At 49.1% G+C, this 23,671-nt stretch overlaps 1 protein-coding gene and 2 long non-coding RNA genes across 7 annotated transcripts; all 3 read left to right on the forward strand.

Annotated features, from left to right (window-relative positions):
* Positions 1–484: 484 nt before the first annotated feature.
* Positions 485–4,935, forward strand: LOC120755310 (uncharacterized). Its single transcript, XR_005701724.2, has 3 exons — positions 485–692; positions 2,782–2,896; positions 4,380–4,935. It is a non-coding gene; the product is annotated as an uncharacterized LOC120755310 (long non-coding RNA).
* Positions 4,936–5,144: 209 nt separating this feature from the next.
* On the forward strand, positions 5,145–10,346 carry LOC120755309 (uncharacterized). The gene is made up of 3 exons (XR_005701723.1): positions 5,145–6,072; positions 7,416–7,577; positions 7,881–10,346. It is a non-coding gene; the product is annotated as an uncharacterized LOC120755309 (long non-coding RNA).
* Positions 10,347–14,363: 4,017 nt separating this feature from the next.
* ACKR3 (atypical chemokine receptor 3) lies at positions 14,364–22,492 on the forward strand. Of its 5 annotated transcripts, none has more exons than XM_040070091.2 (2): positions 14,364–14,384; positions 20,543–22,492. In XM_040070091.2, exon 2 carries the CDS (start codon positions 20,570–20,572, stop codon positions 21,662–21,664), a length of 1,095 nt encoding a protein of 364 aa, XP_039926025.1. In that variant the 5' UTR covers positions 14,364–14,384; positions 20,543–20,569; the 3' UTR covers positions 21,665–22,492. The 5 variants fall into 5 exon arrangements, with proteins under 5 accessions (XP_039926025.1, XP_039926026.1, XP_039926023.1 ...); XM_040070092.2 differs by lacking the exon at positions 14,364–14,384 and adding an exon at positions 14,592–14,611; XM_040070089.2 differs by lacking the exon at positions 14,364–14,384 and adding an exon at positions 16,723–16,782.
* Positions 22,493–23,671: the final 1,179 nt, after the last annotated feature.

A 23,671-nucleotide genomic window follows, 5' to 3' on the forward strand; every position in this document is an offset into this window, starting at 1 on the left:
GACTAGCTTATTTTATGATTTCTTCATTTCAGAGACATAATAAAAATGTAAAGCACAACAAGAAGTTCCAAGGTCAGTCCTTGTTTGCTGAGTGAAGATGTTTAGAAAATATTTTGGATAAAACATCTGCAGCGAAATTCTGCGGTCATTCATGCTGAAAGATATTCAGCTCTTCTTTGTTTTCAGTTTGGAATTAAGTGTCATATCCAGGAGGGAAAAAAGGAAGGACTGAATCACATTCATCCCACATTTTCTGGGATGCCTGGATAGCTGGAGAGTGGTGGATGGTCTGGGTGAGCAGGTGCTGCACAGGCATAAATTGCCTGTGAAAATAAATGTTGTAGGAGTCCAGTCCAGCCAAAATGCAAGATGTAGAGGTGTTGGGGTGTTGTTTTTTTGTTGTGTTTTTTTTTTTTTTTCCCTCAAAATGGAACTGTTTCCCTTTTGGAAATAGCTTGGATCTTTCCAGTGGGAATGTCAGGTGCAACTTTTGAAAGCTTTAGTTCTTCACCTTGTCTCAATTTGTTGTTGCATTTCATGAGAAAAATTCAGAGAAAATGCAGAAGACATTTTGGCCACGTAAGAAGCCTTAAGCTGTTCAGAAGAAGATGCTAAGGGAAGTGGTGAAGGGACAACTCCTGTCTCCTCTCCTTAATCCTGTCAGCCTTGGGATTTCAACATGGGCTGCTGAGGTAGGAGCATCATCTTGATTTGGAGCTCGGGTGCAGGGGGGTCGAACAGATGTAGCAGCCTGGGTTCAGCAGAGATTGTTTAAAGCAGTCATAACATGACAAGCTTTTAATTCTGGGGGTGCCCCACGTTTGCTTTCAAGCTGAGAGGCTGCAGAGATCAGGGAGGGTCAGGAATGGCTGGAGGAGGAAAAAGGAGTGTGCTGTCCAGAGCCTTGAATTTCCCTCATCCACCATCCACACAGAGCTGGGCTTCACCAGAGATACCTCTCCTTACTTTCTCTGTTTGCACAGCTGGGTTTGAAGCACGCTCTTGTAGCACATATGTTCAGAACAAATATTATCCCTATCCATCCTCCCCCTGATATTCCTCGTGTGCAGGATCAGCAGCTTGCAGCCCGCACCTCGAATCCTGCAAGGTGCTGAAGCCACTCTGAGAAACACGGCCTTGAAACACATCCTTCCCCAGGCCAGCCACCAGGACAGTGGGAATGGGGGCTGGAAGGTGCCTTCAGCCAGGCTGTGGATGCTGAGAGAGCTTTCAGTGTGCAGGGAGGAACAGCAAGGTGTGACAGGGCTGGCTTTGTGCAGCTCATTACGCTCCCGTCGCCGATTTCTAAACGGAGTCCTGGCGCTGAGACAGACCAGGTTTGCTTTCACTAAAAACAGAGGGGTGGGTTTTTTATTTTTCTTGTGCCAAAGTATGTAACTTTAGATGGTCATCTCTGTGCCTGGTCACCTCTGAGATTTTTTTATTTTTTTCTGCTGACATTCACCTTGATAAGCTACAAAGAGGTAAAAACTACAGTGGCTTGCTGTGTCTTGACTAGTGTCTTGCTTTGATAGAAATCCTCAGGGTAAAAAAAAAAACACCTTTGCAGAGAAAGCAAAGGCTGAAGTGGCTTTCATGAAGCAGGCTTAGTTCCCCTGGAGGACTGACATCCCCATTTTTGAGGCCTAATTGCATGAAGTCCCCTGTGATAATTTCTTAGACAGCGATGAAAAGCAGCTGGAGCCAGCCTCTGGCGTTGAGGGGTACGAGCCCAGCGGGTCGGATAGCATCTTGATAGGGCAACAAAGAGATCCAAAGCCTCCGACAACAGCGATCCTGTCGGATGTGGTTAAAGCCTTTCTTCGTCCATTGCTGACACAGATCCCCGGGGGTGATCAATATTAAAATGCTTCCCTGGAAGGTGTGTTTCCTGTGCAATTTGGGACGATATTGTGATGATAAGGGAGTGCTTTTGTATTAAGGGGCTGTCAGTTTGGAGCGGAGGCAGTGTTTGTAAGGGTCTGACACGAGTGTGATGACATCAGCCTGGCCACACAGGGTGATGGCAAGGACCCATCAGCAGCACCTGCCTTTGTGTGGAGGGACCACAGACCAGGCTCCCTGCAGCAGGAACCTGAAGGTTTTGTGCTCCTGGCTCCCCTTTTTTTCTCCATATTTCAGGATCAGGCAAGGCTGTGCTTGCTCCCTGTGTGTTGCCCTGCTCCCAGGGTTCCCCTTCCTTGCTTTCCCAGTGATCCAGTGTCCCAGCCCCTGGGCTCAGCCCGTAGCAGCGTGTGGGGTATTGATTTCTGTTCCACAGAACGATAGCCTTCAAAGGATGGCTGGGCATAATGAGCTGGGCAGCTGCCAATAGCTCCGTGTCACCAGCAGCTTGTGACTCTCTGTGTGTCAAAGCTCTGCTGCCCCTCAGTACTTCAGATGGCTTTGTGTCTGTAAGAGCAGGCACAATGTCTCAGCTTCTTGGGGTGTGCCTACATCTTCTGAACCCTTTTTGAAGCTATTTCTGCATTTGATTTGGCAGCCTAAAGCCCACAGAAGGGAAGAACATAGGTTTGGAGGCACACAACCCCTACGTTTAACTTGGACATCACAGCCCCCTCATAAACCCTAAGGAACAAGCGGTTCTGAAGGCGCTCTTCAGTACTGATTTATCATTTTCTGCAGCATCAGCATCACTTTGAAGAACAAGGGGCTTTGTAATGTAGTTGTACATTATTCCTATATAAGCATCCAAGTTCTTCATGGGAGCACGCGGTCGCTCAGGATGCTTCATAATTTTTTCCTTCTCACATTTTTCAGCTGTGCAATAAAATATTTGTGAATATCCAGGAATGAGGGTCCATACAGAAGGCATTGACATGCACCAGGCTCACATGAAAACCATCTTATGACCTGCAGGAAGGAGGAAAAGAAGGTAGGAATGAGTCTCAGTGTTTCCTGAACCTATGTGGTGGTTTTGAAACTCCTGAAAAGGTTTTAAACATAGTAATTTTGCTTCTTGAATCCTCTTCACTCTCAGTAGTGTTGTTTCTGTTTAAGTACTTGATAGGCTGCTTGATGTTGAACTGGTAGCATCAGGTCCTACAGGATTCCAAAAGCAGCTGTCCCAAAGTGTGAAGTTCCACTGGTAACTCAGAGAAGACCTCCATGACCAAATGTATGCAAGGGATTAGAAACCTCACTGGCCTCTTGCTGGTGAGAACAGGCTTATGTCATCCCAGATACTTTTTGAGAGTAAATAAATGGCTTTGTTTTACATTATTTGAGAGAAACCCAACAGGAAATTTGCTCTGTTGACTTCAGTGACCTCAAAAACACTCGTAGCCATTTAATCTGGCTCGCTCAAGTTCTGCATGGATTTGTTATGGGGATGTAAATGCCGGTTGAAATCTTACAAAGATAAGTTTTTTAAAGTGGGAAGGCCAAGAGACTGCAGTTCAGTGACTAAACAGAGAGGAATCTTTATTTCTGGATCCACGCTGGGATTTCTACCTCACTGCTCCTCCAGGCTGAATGCAGCAAATCCTTGAAGGTAAGGCAGGGCGTGGTGGTCCTTTGACAAAACAAGTCCTGAGATACCATCTGCATATCCCTGTCTGCTTAAATTAGCTCATGCAGAACTAACAGTGGTCGTATGACTCAGGTATGAAGTAAATACCAGTCACTGCTGAATGTTGATCTCTGGAGCACAGGAATTGTTTGTGGCATGATGACCTGCCCTGAACTCATGGGCAATCCCAGGAGTTATTGATAGTTACAGCCCAAACACAGTGAGCAGCACTTTTTGCTCCATGCAAGCACACTGTGAGACCAGTGCTGAGTCCCAGGAACCGCCCTAAATCCATCTTTGGTTTGCTCTGACCTCCCAGCATGTCCAGGGCACAAGGAACTATTCTGGAGCAACTGGCCATGGGCACCAGATGTTTGCCCTAACATGGCTGGCCATGCCTGCTACCCAAACACCTGTCTGTGCTAATTAGTACTTCATGCTACATCCTGAAGGATGAGCCAAAATGTCTTGATAGCCTGGGAAAGCCCCCAAAGTGTGTGTAGTGTCTGTTTTGCAAGACCAATCATCATGTGTGGGCCTCTTGCTCAACAATGGACTGCTCGGTGAAGGTCTTGCAGAGCAGTTGGAAGGGCCTTTTGCCCTCTCCTTTATCCATCTGGCCATTCATAGCTGGTTGGGGGATCCAGAGGATTTAGAGGGAGTGGCAGAAGTGGCAGCTGGCCTGGTGGCAATGCTGCTGTCTCCTGGTTCCCTGCAATAACCCATAAATTACCCTCCCTCACTTCTGGAGCCAGCGGTGGGTGTGTGCTGATTACAGCGCTGTGCTTGACTCATCACTGCAGCCTGGCTTCAAAACCAAATGTATCTTTTTCTTTTGCATGTCAAGAGCATGATTAAGTCCTCCTGTTTCTGTGCAAGAGCCTGGAGCAGCTGCCTCCGTTCTCCTCTGGCTGGACTGTGTTTCTCAGGATACAGGAGGGATGCCAAGGAAGCAATGTCTCTCCTGGGAGAAGGTTGGATGAATCACGTTAAGGGAGCTCCAGCAGAAAGTTTCACCCGCAAAGGGTGGGGAACAGCAGCTGATCTAGACCAAACGATGACTTAACCTCGAAAATTAAGACGTTGTTCCTTTAATTTTTGACTTGCCGGAAAACTGAAAACATTTCCATGACAATATTTCCGTGAAACCCAACTCTTTTTTTCGGCAGAAATCCTTTCTTCTGCCCAAAGTCTGCCTGTTGGAATGCTCCCCACCAGCTCTATTGGTGGGCTGGGAATTTTCCAGGACTAGCCTGAAGTTTCAATCAAGGAGTTGTTTGGTGTTTTTTGGTTTGTTTATTTGTTTGCTTTTAAGGCAGCCAAGCAAAACAACTGCTGGCAAGAACTTTAGTACCTGATTTCATCCCTATAAAATTCTCTGCAAAGTGAGAAGGCATTTGCTTTTAAAACTGAATTTCCTCTGCTGCTCCAAGTAAGAGTTAATAAAGGACTTAGAGGTGTTTGTTTCATTTTGGTGCCTAATCGGTTCTCAATTTGTTTCAGCTGTGCCATGTTAAATTTATCCCATGACCCTGTAATTACAATCTGTCTTTCCATCCCTTAAATAGCCACTCTGTCTTTTCAAGCATTATTTTGGTTCACCTTCCTGGCATCCAGTTCTAAGTAAATATTTTAAGCTCCGAGGAGCGTGGCTCTCTGCTTTCCACTCTCCTGGCTTCCTTGAGGACAGCATGGGCTCCACCAATTTCCACTGATGGGCTTCAGATCAGCTCCAGATTTCTTTCTGGCCTTTCATTCTGGTGGAGAACCACTTTTTGGCTATTTAGAGAGAGGAAAGGAGCCTCAGGGAATCTCCTTTTTCTCTTTGATGATGGAAAACAGGCACTTTCTTTATCTTTTATGCCTTGGTGCAGCTGAAAGGTGCTGGAGCAGACCCTGGAAAGGGAAGATCCTGCAGAAAGAGGAGAGGATGAGCCCATCCTTCCTGGAAAGGGTGGAGCAGGGTGGCATCTGGCTCTTCAGGATGTCATGGAACACCACCCATCAGATCCTGGGGATGACTTCAGGATGGAACACCACCAAAGGATGACATTTGACTTGGATTTTTAAAGTTCTAGGCAGAGCTTCTGCTCCGGGTCTGGTTGGTAACTGAGTTCGTAATTTTGGCTTTCCCTGCTTGGCCACAAGCAGTGTGCTTTGAAATGGGACGATTCATGAGGCAGTACTGGAGTTTTTCCCACCTCCTTCTCCTTAGTGCCTTCCCTTTCCTGCATTTCTTGTGCTCCTTCAGGCTTTATTGCACTGGTCAGGAAAGATGGATTTGAAATAGCCGCAGCTTTACTTTGAAGACTGCTGCATTAAAAAGAGCTGCTTAACTCCCTTTCTGTCAAGCTTATGATACTAAAATCAATAATTCTCCCCCTTTTCCAACTGGTTTTACTGGTGTGAGCTGTGGAGAAGGGACTCGCCGTGACTGCAATGCACTTGGCACCTGAGCAGAGAAAGGGCAGGTCATGGATAAAGACTGGACAGTTCTTCTCCTTGCTGCGACCTCTCCTGATGGCTCAAAAATTCCCAGGGTTGGTTTTATTCATTTTTTTGCTGTTCTAAGTGGAACTGACTTACAAAAGGTAGTGTTAAGATGGTTCTGCAAGCACAGAGGGGTTAAGCAGTTCAGCAACTGTGATGATGGGTGTTCTTTTGGGAAGGAAAGATGTGTCCATTAAAAAATACTTGCAGAGCAAATTCTCACCAGCTAGGTGAGGAGTGATTTTACAAGGACATGTAAGAAGGGCCAAGGGGCAATGGCTTCCCACTGCCAGAGGGCAGGATTAGATGGGATATTGGGAAGGAATTGTTCCCTATGAGGGTGGGGACGTCCTGGCACAGGGTGCCCAGAGAAGCTGTGGCTGTCCCTGGATCCCTGGAAGTGTCCAAAGCCAGGCTGGACAGGGCTTGGAGTGGCCTGGGATGGTGGAAGGTGTCCCTGCCTGTGGCAGAGGGTGGGAGCTGCATGGGCTTTAAGGTCCCTTCCAACCATTCCACGACTGTGCCAGAGCTCTCCAAGATGAGCAGTGGCAACTACCTGCAAAGCCCCCGTGGAGAGACTGATCTGTGCCCTTCTTCTCTCTGGAGAGAGACAAGTAAAGCCCTTCCCAGCATTGGTTTCTTCAAGATGGCATTGCCTGGCTGTGAATATTCATGTGCAGCTTGTTTCTGCAGCAAAAGTGTGAGCAGGGCTGTGGTGCTGCTAATTGCAAGTGAAAGTGTTAATTTTCACACAGTTGTAAAAGAAATCCCAATTCCTGAAGATTTCGCTTGAGTCAGGGGTGAAGTTCCTGTCACTTTTAAAAGGCACAGATGGGAAATGATGAGTTGGAATATTCAGGCCCCTCTTAAAATACTTTATTCCATCAGAAAGATTCCCAGGCTCTCTCAGCACGTTACTTTGTCAAACTCACCTTTTTTTTTTCCCTGAGAGAGGTTGGAGTCTCGACTTATTATTCAACTTTCTATTGCAGCTTTGTTTAGTGGAGTTTATACATTCTTAGATCAAACATTATACAGTCTGACCAGGAATCATGCAATCACAGTGGGAGATGGGGAAGAAACAGCATAATTTATTTTATAAACAAAGGCATCATCCACATTAAAGTACCAGTTGGTTAATAAAATGGGTTTTAATGCAATAAAAAAAAATAAATATGCAGCTTTCCCTGAGCTGTGTTTAGAAATAGTTGCACTCAAATGAGGAATGTGGTGCTCATGTCTTCCCACAGAGACTGCCTTCAACTCCTGAAAGCAGCTACCCTGGCTGGTTTTGTCTGGGAAGGCTGGAGGGATTTGACCAGCTCCTTATTGTAAAATGGAGTGGATAATGAATGCCAGCAGAAGGACTAAACTCCATTTAATATTTATCCAGAGATGAACCAGCTGCTCTAGGTTGGAAATGGGCAAAAGCTCCCGCTAGGAGAGCTTGGCAGGGACAGAAGAAGATGATGTCCAAGCACCACTAGATGTTGTCATTACCCACAGCTTGTTCTGGAGGATGCATTCATTAGATCCTCATGGGACAGCTTTGCAGGTAAAGTTGGAACTTTGGAAAAAGGGCCAAATTGCTGTGCTTGGGCTGCTGGGTGGGCAGAGGATCCTCCTCAGTGTTTGCTGGACAACTGCTCTTGTTGAGGAGCTGGAAAATTTGCTGAGTGGGGTTTGTGTTGTGGGCAAAGAGCTGGTGGATCAAACTGCTGCTTCTGGAGCTGAGGCCTGGGAAGGAGGAGAGCTGGGGGGATGTTCACTTTTTCTGAGGATGTATTGCAGTGTGGGTAGGGATCTGGGAATTATCAGCTGGATCAAAACTTGCTTTATCCAACAAACATTTTGACAGCTCCTGGAAGAGCAGAAAGGCTAACTTCAGTGAAGGCAGTGGTACAGTGAGCCAGGAGAAGACTTCATCCTGGAGCTGCAGTGAGTACAACCTGGACTGTAAACCAAAAGCTGCAGAGAGTTATTACACACACGTGCACACAACAGAGCTCAGAGCCCGGCCACTGAGACCCTTCCTTGGGGATCCATATAAAATACCTCTCACAAAAGCTGCCCTGTGTGGAAGCAGAGGAACTACTGCTAGTGACGTTAAAAATGATTCAAAATGATTAAAAAAAAAAAAAAAAAAAAAAATCCCACAACCCCTTTTCCACACACATCCAAGTGGTGTAACTCTTATCTTGCTGCCAGTCTGTTGGAGATACCAGCACAGCTAAACAGCACACACCATACAGGACACTAAAAACGCTGCCTGGGAAGGGCTTTTCAGTCGCTTCTCTGAACTGTGCCAATGTAAAAAATGTCCCCTTTGTCGTGGTGGTGAATGAATCCTCTTGTTCCCCTTTTTCCCTGGATTTATGTTAACCCTGGCTTTCAGCCGAGTTTGATCTGCTCACTTTATTGTATTGCAAACAGTAGTCAATGGCTCTTCAGCTTGAGATCGCCTGGATTTATTTTCAGGTCAAGTCAACTCTCCTTGACCCAAGTCTGAACCAAAATACATTCCCAGAAGATTCCCCCACAGGATATGGGATCCAAAGACAGAGTGACATTGTAATGAGTTCAAGGTTTTGGCTCAGTACAACAGAGCCCCTGTTGGTGCAGGGAAGGCACTGGGCAATCCTTATTTCAGCAGATTTTGTCACCCATCAGTCACTTCCCTTCACTGAGCAGTATCACACCATGCAACCCCAGGATGGTTTGGATTGGAAGGGACCTTAAACGTCATTTTGATTCGTAAGCAGGGACATCTTCTATTAGACCAGCCCAAACACACTGCTGGTGCTCGTGGTCTGCAGGGGAGCCAGTCCTTATGGATGTGTTTGCGTGGCTCTGACATGATGCCTGCGTGGAATTTGCTGTGCAGGCTTTAAGCAACTGATGAGATGGTCGGCATTCTTTTGATATTTTTTTGTAAGGAAAAGTGGGATGTGTTTTGGGGACTGCCTGGCGCAGCGGCAGAACCAGCTGATACTGTCATGAAGTGTAAAACACTGCTTTGAAGATTTGGGAATGAACTCATGGATTTAGCCTGGGTGATAAATCTTCCTTCAAAATAAGGCAGCCTTATGTTTGGTACAAAAGACTGTTTATTTCTTCTACGGGAGAAAAAAAAAAAAAAAGAAAGAAAAGAAATGGTGTAATCAGCTAGGATTAACTTTCCAGGGGCCCTGGACAGAAACTGAAGCCCATATTGCTTCCTTCTCATGCTCGCATTGGATAAGCTGAGAAGTTTAAAACCTCTCTGGCTTCCTATGGTTTTAGGCTATGAGTTGCTGCCTGTGTGCCTTGAACCTAAAGCCATTGCTAAGGACCCCAGCAGCAGAAATTAAATGTCCAAGTGTTTGGCTGGTATGAACTGCCTGTTTCAACTAGGAGCCTGGCCCAGGTGTGGAAAAAAATAGGGCTTTATTCCTGCTTTCCACCTCCAAGAGGTATTGAATCCACATGGCAAATACACAACTAAGGTCCATCTGCCTTAATGCTGCATTGAGTCTTTGTGGTTCAGGTGCACCGCCTTTGTTGTTCTGCCTGCTCGTGGTTAATGTTTCATCAGCCCTTTTTTAGTTTATCTTTTTATTTTATCTCATGTAATTAGCTAGGAACAGCCCCGTGTGCGGTTTGGTGATGCTTCAGATTTCACACCTTGTTGGGATGGATGCTGTGAAAGCTGTCAGTGAGAGAGCGGGGCAAAGGGAAGGAGGAGAGTGGGAAGTCCTGCAGGAGCTTGGATGTGTGAGCGCTCTTGGACAGAGTGGTCTATGCAGTCTGAGTGATAAGCAAATCCCATCTTTTCTGATGGGTCAGGTTGGGTTATCTGTGCCTGAGCTGGCTGAGAGTGTGACGGGGTCAAACAGGCATCGATTGTTTTATGGCGCAAGAGCTGCTCAGAGGTCCCTGTTATCTTGTGTGGGGAGCTTAAACTGTCCTCTCCCCTTGTTCCTCTGGAATAAACTCCTTTGGATGCTGAGGTAGCACAGGGGAAGGCCATGAGCACGAGCAGTTACCATACACTGAGCTGTGTGTTTGCTGAAAACCTTCCTGCAGCTATTCCCTGAGGATTTTTCTACAATCCCCAGGTTTCTCCCGAGGAAAGATATGTTCCAGGAGACAGGTAGGGAAGAAAAAAGAGAGCAGGGATGCTCCTCCTTACAAGATTTGTGTGGACAGGGGCCTGCAGCCAGTCCCATCCCACACTGTGGAAGCTGCCTTTGTGAGGAGACCTTGCTGTGTGCAAGGTGTCTGCCAGGAAAGGTCTGTCGGGGGAGACAGGACTTTATTTGCCTCCATATGATGGAATTTAGGCAGGAGATGGGGCTGGATCTGCAGCAGGGGCATCTGGCACGTGCCACTGGAGCCTCCTGGAGAATGGAGACCAGGCATGTAGGGAGCCTAGGCTGGGAAGCAGCTGGAGCAGGGCTTTGGAGAACCCATGTTTTGCAGTTGCCTACTGAGTTCTCCCCAAATCCTGCGTGTCTGGCTGGACTGAGAGCCAAGAGAGCTCAGCAATTCCCACTGCTGAGTCAGAAGCAATCCAGGAGATGACCAGACAGTTCCCAACCACCAAACATCAAATGAAAGCAGCTGTAATGTCTTTGTCTTCTCACCTGTGCTGGTGGGCAAACAGTGACTGTTCACAGTAAAAAATTACCCTTTGTGTTCACTTACTTAACATTTTCAAGGAGTTGTGGCTAAATGGAGGTGACCTTCACTCTCAGCTCCCATGCATGGGCTTAGCTCCAAGAACTGCAGTCAAACCATGCTGACTTTCAGCAGCTGGGACTTGGGCCCTGCGTTTAATGTCCCTTCCTCGGTGCTCACGCACTCGGTTTTCCTTGCCAAGATTATATTTGCTTTCCTTCCTCAAGGACTGCTCTAAATATCAGACTTTAAAACAATATGTCTTTTTTCCCCTGCAGAGAACAATATGATATGCCACCGTTGAATTAATATGTTCATGAGAAGTGAATATAATCTCCCCAGTAGATCCCCTTTCCAAAAGATTTATGATTTAATGAATTTTTTATTTCTTACCGGCCTGTAACATTTAGTTGTTTTACACCTAGAAGGGCTCTTTCCCATGGAAGCAAGCGAAGGTGGGGGGGATCCCATCATCCTAATTCCAGCTCCTTGCTTTCCTCTCTCTGTCCCCAGCCTGTCACTTGCTGCTGATGCAGATTTCCATAGCATGGCTCCTGTCAAAACCTACCCTTGCCATGTTCACATCTCGCTGCTAATCTGAGAGTGCGCTGTGAGGACAGGAGAAGTTTTTGAATAATGTTTACGTAAAAATCAACGTCTCTGAAAAAATCTTCTCTGCTGCCTGCTTAGCTGCTCCGGGCAGGATTTCTGGCTCAGGGTTTGATGTTATCCTCCTCATGGTCACATTCTGGCATGCTCTCAAATAAATGGCAGTAATGCCTCTGACAGCAGATTATGAAGCAGCAAATAACATTCATTGGTAACACCTTTATTTAGTGGAAAGGGCAAGATGGAAATGAACTGTGAAGGGGAGACCCATCTTCTATAATTACTGGCTACACAGGTCATATTCCTAATTCCACCACCAATTGATTTCTCCTGAAAGCTCTCATTGCATTGAAAATAGCAAATTGATTGCTCTCCTCAGTGAATCCTGCTGGGATTGTTGCTGTATTATTGCTAGGCTTTCGGAAAGCTGGCTGGGATTGACAGAAAATGCCCTGCCATGCAGGTGGACAAGACCTTAACCCTTTCTCCTGCTGTGTCTCTCTCCTTCATCCCTGGGGGTGTCCAGGGAATGCTTGGATGTGGCACTCCATGCTCTGGGCTGGGTGACAAGGTGGGGATCAGTCACAGGCTGGACTCGATCTTGGAAGCATTTTCCAACCAAAACGATTCTGTGAATCTGTCTTTGGGGGAACAAAGCCAGAGAATGGTTAAAAGCCTGGGTGGCCCAGCTGAAGAAGGCCACGTGAAGCACCGTGTGCTTTGAGTTGTCTCTCTGAATCAGAGCTGCTCACCGTCACTTGTCAGGAGGCGAGAGCTGATGGCAGCGTCCCCGGGCCGGACGGGGCCTGGAAAACACAGATCTCTCCCGGCAGCTTTTCGCAAAGCTTTCAGCGTGTGCTGCCTCAAATCACAGATGCTGGAGGCCTGTGACAGTCTAAGGAAGCTCAGCTTTGTGCTGGAAAATCTTCCTCTTCAATTTGGTCCTTATTGTTGTGGTGCTGAAGCTGAAATTGCAACCTTTGGAGCTGCAGCAGAGAGAGAAACCAGACCCCGAGCAGCTTTTTGCAATAAAAATATAATATCTCATGAATCTTTGAACTAACAGGTGGGTGATGTGGAGGAGGAAGTCCTGAGCTGTGATTTCTCTTTTATTGCTTGGTTTAGTGGTTTAGGCTAGGCTAGGGGAAGCAGGAGCCTTGCCCTAGGATGGGTTGTGGTTGCCCTGGCAGCCTCTCAGTGCATTTCTCTTCCTTTTTTCTCCACTTTTAAGATGTCAGCTTCTTTCTGCCACAATTTCTCTAGTGCTGGCTTTCCTGGCCCCTGAGCAGCTTCCTCAGCTTGGGGCACCTCTGGCTCGCTCCATCCTTGTGAAGAGGAGGACTCCGGTTTCCTGGAGCTGCCTATGAGCACAAGAACCTTTCCTGCCCTGCCGCTTCTCCCTGCTCTCTTCCCCTTGCTTTCCTCAGCGTGCGGCTGTTCCAGACCAGACAGGATGGAGCTGGACAGGAGACCAGCCCAGGGCTTCCCTGAGGCTGCTGACGCTGCTGGAGGCACCGTTTGGCATTAAATGACCTGATTGTTCCCTGCTGTTATGGGAAGTGAAGCCGGACCGCACTGTGGCCGCTGCCTGCTGGAAATGCACCGCTTGTTTCCTTTCTGCTGCCGTTTCAGAGGTGACTCCTGATGCAGTCATCTATTTATTCCTTTTGTTAGCGCAGGGGCTCGATCCTCCATCCATCCATCCATCCATCCATCCTGGCAGCGACGCAGCGAGGAACGTGACTGGGAGGGGACAGAGCACTGGTTGCCTTGGCAGACGGAGGAAGCGGGCGCTGCGTGTTCATCCTGCAGGAAGCTGGGCTTCACCTTGGGACACCTCATGGATCACAGCCTGCCTTCCTCCAGAGCTGTCCTGAGCTTTGTCATGGCCGGGTGGGTGTTTGCCCTCCTGGCACCGCTCTGTGTCTGTGCGTGAGGCTGCTCCCACCTCGCTCCTGCTGCACGCAAACCCTCCCTTGTGTGATTGGAGAAATGTTTCCCTTTGTCCCATTCTAATCCTTGCTGCTTGATCAAAATGCTCCCCCACCCAATACAACCTGCACTTTGCCTTCTTGGCCTTCTCTCTCACTCCCAAACCTGTGTCTTCCCAGCACTCAAAGCTGCCAGCTTGAGTTTTTTACTTTTTATTTTTAATTTCTCTGTTGATTTGAGTAAGCAGGGCTAGGTGTCAGCTTCCATCTGCCTCCCAGCTGGAAAGGAAAGCCTTAAGAGAAAGGGAGGGTGCTTTCAGACTCTGTTTTCAAAGTCAATAGGGAAAGGCTGTGAGGACTGGGAGAAATTCAGGATTTTTTTCTCTCCTCTAGCCCCATTAGTAAAAACTTGTGCTTTTGAAGAAAAAAAAAAAAACAAACATATTGCTGTAGTTCAGACAGTTCAACAAAATATAAATGCAAACGGAAGCAGTTAAATAATGATCTGTCTTTCAGTGCTGCATTTTGCCCAACACTGATATGTTGCCTCAGACTCCTCCATAACAGGGTGAAAACTGCAGTTTTGCTTTCCTAAATCATAAAATGGTTTGGGTTGGAAGGGGCCTTCGAGATCATCCCATTCCACCCCTGCCATGGGCAGGGTCACCTTCCAATATCCCAGGTTGCTCCAAGCCCCCTCCAACCTGACCTTGGAGACTTCCAGGGATCCAGGGGCAGCTACAGCTTCTCTGGGCACCCTGTGCCAGGGCCTCACCACCCTCAAGGGGAAGGATTTCTTCCCAATACCCCATCTAACCTGGCAGTGAGAAGCTATTTCCCCTTATCCAAAGCCCCTCTTCAGCTCTATTGGAACCCCTTCAGGCAATGGAAGGCGCTTTAAGGTTTCCCCAGAACGTTCTGTTTTCCAGGCTGAACAATCCCAATTCTCCCAGCCTGTCTCATTTCAGTGAGTGATGGATCACCTTAACAGCTGCATCTCCAAGGAGTTGCTGGCCACAGCAACTGCAATCTGTGATCACATATCTTGGATCACCTGCTTGGATTGGTGGCAGATACCAATTAATCATGGCAAGCAGGCAGCACCTGGACCTTTTGCTGATTTCATCTGTGGTTCCCAGCTCTGCCGGCTCTATTCTAGGGAGGTGGGTTTGCATCGTGCAGGTTTTTAATGCCTGAACACCAAGCAAAATCTAATTTTTGTAACAAAAAGGGACTTGGCTCTGGCTCTCCTGTGAGGAACGTGCTCCCTTTAAAATGATACCTGAAAGGAGGAACATGGAGAGGGCAGCAAGGACTCTGCCCTTGGCAAAGTGCAGCAGAGGGGAGGTTGCCTGGGACTCCTGGACATACAGCAGCTTTGTGGTCCCAGGTGCTGGCTGGTATTTTTGGAGAGCTGTGGAAGACTTTGCACTTTTTGGTGTTATTTTCTGGCACACCAAGTAAGGCAAAACCACTCCACTTGCTTCTTTGGCCAAGTGACCAGAGTGCTGCTAGAGTGCCTTTAGTTTTGTTTGGTTTTTGGTTTGTTCTAGTTTTTTTTTTTTTCCCCTAGGATTTTCAGAGCCTGATTTAGCCAAGTTCTTCAGTCCATGCTTATTTTTAAACCTAATCCTGTCGCTCTCTGACATCACCGTACTTCAATCCCACCAACATCCATGGACTTGGGCAAGCGCTCAGAATTCAAGTGGATGCTGAAACACATTGCTCACCGACAGCTGTGAAGTTGGGAGGATCTCATCCAGGGAGAGTGGGGGTCAGGAAAGGAGATGAGGCACCTTACAGCCCACCCATGGGATGGTGGGAGACGCATCCCTCTGCTCTTGTTCCCTGACAACCAAAACAGAAAGGACCCCAAAGTCCATCCAGTGCCACCCCCTGCCATGGGCAGGGACACCTTCCACTGTCCCAGGCTGCTCCAAGCCTCCTCCGATCTGATCTGGAACATTTCCAGGGATGGGGCAGTCACAGCTTCTTTGTGCCAGAGCCTCATCACCCTACCAGGGAAGATTTTTCTCCCAATATCCCATCTATACCTACTCTCTTTCAGTTTGAAGCCATTCCCCCCGCTCTGTTAATTGCCTGCGGATATAGGATTACGTGTTTTCTGGGGGCAGGTTCAAGGGCTGAACTTTAGCTCTGTATCTTCCCAAAAGTCCTGGTTCAAAGGCGCCAGCTGAGCTGTATGTCGTGGCTGGGCAGTGGCTCAGCCATGCTGAGGTGATTGAGGAGCTGTAGGGCTCAGTGGGAAGCTTTGGGGGCCAAGCTTGGTTTCTTGTTAGTTTTCCTTGCCCTTGGGGAGGGAGCAGAAGTAAGGATCTTCTGCCTCCCCTTGCCTTGTCTACCTCAACACTTTATTGTGGCAGGGAAAAAAACAAATCAAAATAGAAAACAACTAGACACGTGCTGTTTATTTTTTTTCCCTCTTACATATTTTCTGCTTTTTCACCTTTTGAAATATTTTTTATCTCCCTGTTTCCTCTGTTTTTTCTTCTGTGTTTTTTTTTTTCTCTCCTTTTTCTCTTTTTCCCTCCTTTTTTCTCTTTTCCCTCTTTTGTCACTTCTCTTTTTCCACTTTTCATTTTTCTCTTTTTCACCTTCTCTTTTACTATTTTTTCACTTTTCTCTCTTTGACCTTCTTTTTCTGCTTTCTTTTCTCTACTTTTTTTTTCCTTCTCTTCTTTTTCCCTCCCTTTTTCCATTTTCACTTTTTCTTTCCTCTCCTTTTCTTGTAATTCCTTTTTTTCTATTTTCTTCTTTTCCTCTCTTTTCCTCCTTCCCCCTCTTTTTCTCTCCTTTTTTCCTCCCTCTATTTCTTCTCCTTTTTCTTTTTCCTCTTTTCTTCTGCTTTTTCCCTCCTTTTCCCTCATTTTCCCTCTCATTTTCCCTTCTTTTTCCTCCATTTCTCTTTTCCTTTTTCCTCTTCTGCTTTATCTCTCCTCCCCCCTTTTCTCTCCCCCCCACTTCTCTCCTTTTCCCTCTTCTTTTTCTCCCCTTTTCCCTCCCTCTATTTCTTTTTCTCCCTTTTTCTCTTTTTCTTAGGATTTTTCTCTCATTTTCCCTCCATTTCTCTTTTTCTCCTTTATCTTCTGCCTTTTCTCTTCTTTTCCCTCTTTTTCTCTCCTATTTCCTCCTCTGCTTCTCTCTTTTCCTCTCCCTCTCATTTCCCCTCTTTTCCTCGTTCCCATCTCTCTCTTTCTCCCCCCTTTCCCCTCCTTATCTCTCCCCGCTGTCCCGCTATCACCTCCTCTCCTGCCCCGTGTGTCCGCACCCCTGGCTCCCGCTCCCGGACACCCGGCGGGGCCGATCCGAGCCGGGGCTGGCCCGAGCCGATCTGCGGCCGTCCCGGGGCTGGGCCGTGCTGATCTGCGCCCGTACCGGGGCTGGGCTGGTGGGGTTTGGGGCCGTGCAGGGGCTGGGCCGACCGAGCCGGGGCCGCCGGAGCCGCCCCCGGGAGGCGGGCTCCCCTCACGGCCGATATAAGGCGGCGGCGGCGGCGGGGCCGCGCTCACTCGCTCCTCAGCGCTGCCGCCGGGCCCCGAGGTAAGGGCGGCACCGGGGGAGCCCCGCCGGGGCTGCGGGACCCGCGGCGGTCGCACCGCGGCCGGCCCGGTTCCCCTGAGCGCTCGCAGCCTCCCCCGGCTCCCTCGCGTCCCTCTGGGCTCGCACTGGGTGGGGGGAGCCTCTTCTTGCTCCCGCCTGGATTTCCCGTGGCGGGAGGGTCTGGGGGAGCTTGGAGAGGTCACCGCTCCCCTGTGGGTGCCCCTGCATGCCCGGGTGCGGTCCTCGGCTCCCTTCTTTCCCCCGCGGTTGTTGTTTGTTTCTTCAGCTCGGAACTGCGGGTGAGTTTGAATGTGCCGGGCTCGGTCTCGCAAAGCCCCTTGCGGGCATGGGTGTCCTCTTGCGGTGGCCGCCTCCTCATGCTGGAGAGGCACGGGAAAGGTGAAGACGTGCCAGTGACAGCCCGCTCTGCAACTCTGACTTTTCCTGGCACGGCTCATCTCCTTCTCCGTTTGGGATGGGCAAAGCCCAGCTTGCCCACACCCCTGAGCAGTCGGGAGGCAGTCTGAGTGCGGGCAGGAGCGGGCTGTGGGATGCTCTGGGAAGCTCCCCAAATTGTTGAGGGCTTGGGCGCTGCCGTGCCGTGCCGGGCTGCCCTCCCAGGCAGGGATACCGGTGCCTGTTTACTTTGACACAGCCTGCAGCGGGTCCTGGGCAGGAGATGGGACGGGGAGGGTGCAATCCTGCGGGCTGCATCAGCTGCAGGGACAGTTCCGGGTGTCTGGAGCAGCATTTTGGGTTCATCTTCTTTCCTTCATGTCCTAACTCCTGTAAATAGTAGCGGCTGGACTCAGCACACGTGCCTGCCAGGTGAAAGGGGTGATGGCCTGCAGGAGTTTTGCAGTGTCGTGGACACAAATTACAGTCCCAGCTTCCTTCACGGGTTTTTCGGGTGCTGTGCTGTCTGCAGAGAGCGCTGAAGGTGTTTTGTTAGGAGCACGGAGTGGCTTTATTGAGTTTGTCTGGTGGGCTTCCCCCCGTAGCTCCCAGCTAATCTGGGTGGGAGTCGGAGCTCGGGTTACAGCAGCTAATCCCAGACTACAGCCCGGTTTGTGGGGCTGTAATCTGTGAGCACAGCCCTCCTCCCCGGCGGGACCTGGAGCCTGGGAGGCCGGCTGGGTTTCGGATTTTTATTGCCGCACTGGGGCTGCGAAAGGCGCAGGCAGATGGATGCACGTGTGTGCAGCAGCCGTGCTCTCGGAGTGCAGGCGGGCTGGGATCGGGCCGAGCATCCTTCGTGCTCCCTAACATCCCCAGGGTGGCTCTGAGCCAGCAGCTGGATTGTGTGTCCCCAGCACCGGCATGAGCCCCAGCCTCAGGGGCTCTCTGCTGCCCTGTTGCTGCCTCTCTGTCGGAATCTGACACCCTTCAGCCAGGTTTGAGTTTCTTCTTCATGAGGTATGTGCTGGAGGCTTGCTGGTGCTGTGTGATCACTGTCCTGTCCCGAATTGGGGTCTTGGGATGTGGAGTGAGCCTGTTCTTCTTGTTTTAGACCTCGTGCCTTTCCAGAGAAGCCCAGGGCCACCCATGCTACTTCTGTGGGGTAGCCGGGTGTTCCTCCTGCTGTGCTCCTCTTGCTGCCCCTAAATGCCAGCAGGAGCTGGTGTCCTGTGCCATGGAGCTGGAAGTTTTGTGGCTCTTAGGGAGTTTGCTTAAATTGCTGCGGGGTTTTGAGGTACAGAGACTTGAGGATGGTCCCTGTGCCTGAGAGGCTTGGGAAGTGTTTGTGCTGGGGATGAAGTGGGACCCTGGGTGAGGTCTGGCAGCAGCGCCATCCCTCTGTCCCACTTGCGGCCCTGGGATGAAGTGAACATCCAGGGGATGCATCCAGCCCTACTGCCTGCAGCACCAGGGTGGTGCTGACAGCGCTAGGGGGGCCTGTGTCTCAAGGGGTGGGGGGGAGATCAGCCCTTCTGCCCTGCATGGTGTGGGTTAAATCACTCTCTGCTTTTCCGAGATGAACACAGCATCGGCTGATGCAGGATGGAGAGCTGCCTCTGTCTCAGCTCCCTCCTTAGCCAGTGTTTTAGCAAAATCCGTGCTTAATTTGGTTTGACTCTCGGCTCCGTCTTTCATCAGGCCAGCAGGATGAAAGGCATAGGCCAGATCTCCTCACGGGGCCAATTTGGGCCTGTTTGTGGAAGATCTGATCTCCCCTGAATGTGTGCACGGCCCCCCTCATTGTTAGTGCCACCAGCTTCCCCTGTGCTGGGACAATAGTGCCTTGAGTCCTCTCGGGTAATCTCCCCCCTTATCTCCCTTCTCTTCCGTAGCCTCTGTCCCTGAGAGGCAGGAGGGTGGGAGCTTTGGGAAGAGCCAATTATGCAGATGGAGAAGGAGAGGTGCTGTGTCAACCGAGGTCCCTTTTTGGGGAGAGGGGGTGAGAAGAGGATGTTCAACGCATCTGAGCTCTTCCCTGCTTACCTCTCCTCTGTGCTCCTGGAAACCCTACCTAGAGATCCTGTGGTGGGGTCCAGGATATTTGGAGATCCCTTACTGCTTTCTGGTCACTTGACCACACTGGCTTTGCCCCAGGCTGGTCCCTCTCCTGGGGCTGCAGTCATGGGGTAGAGCAAGGTGACCATTGTTGGGGATGCTGAATGTGTCCATGGGTGGGCTGGCTGACCTGATGGTCCAGCTCAGGTGAAGCCATGAGGGAACAAAGATCCATCCCTTGGAAGTCACCTCTGCGGCTTTATTTTGGTGTCCAGTCCCAGGCTAGATCCTGTGTTCCAAAACTGGCCTGGCTGAAACGTGGTGGGCACAGGCCTGTGGCTGGGGGTGGTACTGAGGGTCCCAGGGAGGGGGGCAGCATTTTTGTGCCACCCCAAAAGCATAAGGGCAATTAGCAGACCCTCCTGGAGTTTTGTGTGAGCCGTTAAGGTCTAATGGGCCTTTTCTTTCTTCTAGTGAGGAAGTTAGCAAGTTGCTTTGTCCACTGCCTGCAGGTAGAAGAAAACACTGAAGAGGCAGCAAAAGTAGATATAGAAAAGCAAAAGGGTGGAAAGGAGGCAGTCCATGATGGGGGAGTGTTTTGAAATCAAACCACTCTTCTAAAAAGAAAACTTAAGCCCAGCAGATCTACACAGCAGTCAAGCTTGGAGGTTTTTTCTTTTCTCAATGCTGTGTAATAATTGTTAAATGCAGGGGATACTCTGTAAAATAGAATTCCATGGAAGGGGGGAAGGGAAGACAGAGCAGAATTTCAATTTAAGTTTGGATAGGGGTAAAAAGCCCCTTAGTTCCCCACTTCTACTTAATGCAGCTGTAGCTGGGCTTGACAAGATGCTGACCAGAGCCTGTGGTAAACGTTTTACGGTACCATGTATCAGCCAGATCAATTCTACTGTGCTTGAGGGAGTGCAGATAAAATGGCTTAAAGATTCCCCTGCTGAAAGTGATAGGACCATCATTTATGCCGGAGGAGACAGATTTAGTCGCCTGACATTTATTTGGCCACGGTGTACTTTGCAGATTTCACACCCGGGGACGACAGCCAACCTGATGATGTCAGATGTGAGCTGGAAGAGAAGGAGAAATCACACAAAATCTGCTGCAGCTCCTCTTTAGTCAAGCAGATGAGTTTTGCTAAGCATCTTGGTTGTTTTGCTCCACGGAGTGCTTTAATGGAAGGTGCCTGGCAAGAGCGGGATGTTACTAAAGCAGCGCGTCCCGGTATGACACGGCAGCAGAAATAGCTCTGTAATTTACGTCATTTCTTTCAATCCTGTTTTGCCTTTAGGTCATTTGAAGCCCAATCTGAGCGACCATGAGCGCGCTTGACTTGACTTCCATCCTGGATTTCCTGGAGACGGCCAACTTGACGGAGATCAACTGGACGTGCAACAACGGCGAGTGCATCACGGTGGACGCGACAACATGCCCCGGCACGCTCAACAAGAGCGCCCTGCTCTACACTCTGTCCTTCTTCTACATCTTCATCTTCGTCATAGGCCTGGTGGCCAACTCGGTGGTGGTGTGGGTCAACCTCCAGGCCAAAATGACCGGCTATGAAACCCACCTGTACATCTTCAACCTGGCCATCGCCGACCTGTGCGTGGTGATCACCCTTCCCGTGTGGGTCATCTCGCTCGTCCAGCACAACCAGTGGCACATGGGGGAAATCACGTGCAAGATAACTCACCTGATATTTTCCATCAACTTGTACAGCAGCATCTTCTTCCTGGCGTGCATGAGCGTAGACCGCTACCTCTCAGTCGCCTATTTCACCAACTCCAGCAGCCGCAAGAAGAAGATCATCCGCCGCTGCATCTGCATCCTGGTGTGGCTCCTGGCTTTCTCCGCGTCCCTCCCGGATACCTATTACCTCAAGACGGTCTCCTCCAGCAACGAGACCTACTGCAGGCCCGTTTACCCCGAAGAGAGCTTCAAGGAGTGGTTGATTGGCATGGAGCTCATCTCTGTGGTGCTGGGCTTCCTCATCCCCTTTCCCGTCATCGCCGTGTTTTATTTCCTCCTGGCCAAGAGCATCTCCGCCTCCAGCGACCAGGAGCGGAAGAGCAACGGGAAGATCATCTTCTCCTATGTCGTGGTGTTCCTGGTGTGCTGGCTGCCCTACCACGTGGCTGTCCTGCTGGACATCTTCTACAGCCTTCATTTCATCCCCTTCAGCTGCCAGATGGAGAACTTCCTCTACGCCACCCTCCACATCACTCAGTGTTTCTCCCTAGTCCACTGCTGTGTCAACCCCATCCTGTACAGCTTCATCAACCGCAACTACAGATACGAGCTCATGAAAGCCTTTATTTTCAAGTACTCTGCCAAAACTGGCCTCACCAAACTCATTGACGCCTCCAGAGTGTCAGAAGCAGAATACTCAGCTCTGGAGCAAAATGCCAAATGACTGCAACCCCAGAAAGAAACTTCACTGACTCTCTGAACTGATGTGGTTTTTTTGTGTGTTACGATTTGTTTGTTTGTTTGTTTTTTACCCCTTCCTTTCAATGTGCTTGTTATAAACGGGGCGTGAATTCCAGCCTACAAAAGAGAGAGGACAAAGTGTAATTTAAGAGTAGGATCAGTTGCAAAGTGGAAGTGGTACCAAAATGAAAACCTTTTCTCCTCCTAGCCCAGTGTGGACTCCTCAACAATGCTATGCAAATGGAAATGACTTCCTAGCAGACAAAGCCATTGTGTACCATAGATAACACGGATAAGCTTCTCCTTCCACGTCGTGATTCCCTCTTGTCTCCTTGTATATGTTGATATATATAGTGTGTGTTGTATTTAAAAGCTCAAGACTTTATTTTCTGCCTCTTGGTGTACCTTATACAAGTGTATTTGAAAGTTAAATATATTTTTTATCATGTATTTGAAGTATATTGCTGATGAGTGTATCCAGAGTGCTGTAGTCTGTGTGTTAGGTGGCCGTTTGGCTCCAGGAGGATGCTGATAAATAGGATGGAAATGATCTCTTGGGAGCATCCTCCCTGGCTGGCACACTTTACGGACCGTGGCTTTATGTGGTGTCACACCCACATGCTGGAGCATGAAATATATGTAGTGTAACATAGCTGCCATCATGTTAAAATTAACAGTATTGTCAGAGTCCTTAACTCCTACACCCCTGCTTCAACAGGCTGTATCCTCCTGCACAGAGTGAGTGATCTTACTGCTGAGAGTTGTCTCTATTTGTAAGTTATTTTTGTAAAATAAAGATCTGAGGAAAGAAAAAAACCCAAAACCTGTGCCTTCCAGTGGTTTGACTTGCTAGCCTTCTCAGGAAAAAACGAGCCAAAAAGGAGGAATCTCAAGGCCACCCTTTGGTGCAGGAGCAGACAGATAGGTCAGAATTTTCCTGGTGTTTGGTGGCCAGAAAGATCTGATGGAGGAATGGGAGATGGCACTGGAGCATGGTGGGGGGAGTGGGTCTGTGCTGGTGGGGAAGGTAGAACTGATGGATTTATAGGGTAAAAGCTGCTAGGAATGATGAAAAGCTGTGTTTGTAGCTTAGAAATAAACACAGGGAAGGAAAATACGGAAGTGTGCAGATGGAGCGGATATTTGGACTAATCCAGGTTCAGCCCTCTGTGGTTTTCGCTGGGGATGGAATTGGGGTGTTAGCAGTCCTGACAGCACTAAATCCCTTTTTATCTCTTCCTCCCTTTGTTGTGGATTTGCAGTGCCGTAGTGTCCGAGTGTGGGCAGGATCCAGGCGCTGTGGGATGCCTGAAGTGGAGCTTTAAGCAGCAGAGGACTTGAATCATGGTCGTGTTCACCTCAGGACAAGGTATTTAATGTTAAATCAGTGATGTCTCCCAGCCGTGTTTGCTGTTCCACTTAAATTCCTGTTCAATCCAAGCATGCCCTCATCGCTCTACAATCCCAAAAGCCAAAGCATTTGGGAATGACTCTATTTTGTGTCTTTCTACACATCCCATTACTGCCTCCTCACAGGTCGTCCTGTAAAAACAGACGTTAAGTCTGCCATCTCTTCCTTGTGCTGGTGTTGCTAAAAAAGCACCAGTCCGTTCCAAAATGGGGAGAAATCCCAAAAGAAAAAGGATTTCTGGTCTCAGGGAAGCTGTCAGGATGGAGTGCAGGCAAAGCTTTTTGTGCTGGTGCTTCTTGTACACTGTAAGTGTTTTGAGCTTCCTGTAAACCTTAAGGTGCTGCCGAACTGCAAGGAAAGTTCTCTCTTGTGCTGACACTTGAACGTGGTTAATGCTGAGAAATGAATCCCCTGCTTTAGCTGGGCGCTGCTTCCCTTCCCTCAGCATCCCTGTGTGCAGCTGTGTGTCCTCCCCAAAGGTGCTGGATACGGCTCTGGCATCCTGCTCCTGTCCACCTGTGGGGTGCTGCTCATTTTAGAGCAGCAGAACCGTTTCAGTTCAGGTTCTGTCTCAGGCAG

The sequence above is a fragment of the Hirundo rustica genome, chromosome 7, assembly GCF_015227805.2.
Source record: "Hirundo rustica isolate bHirRus1 chromosome 7, bHirRus1.pri.v3, whole genome shotgun sequence".
Taxonomy (NCBI): domain Eukaryota; kingdom Metazoa; phylum Chordata; class Aves; order Passeriformes; family Hirundinidae; genus Hirundo; species Hirundo rustica.

Excerpts from the sequence above, each read along its gene's own strand:
- ACKR3 (XM_040070091.2), top strand. The coding sequence starts at position 20,570 with ATGAGCGCGCTTGACTTGACTTCCATCCTGGATTTCCTGGAGACGGCC.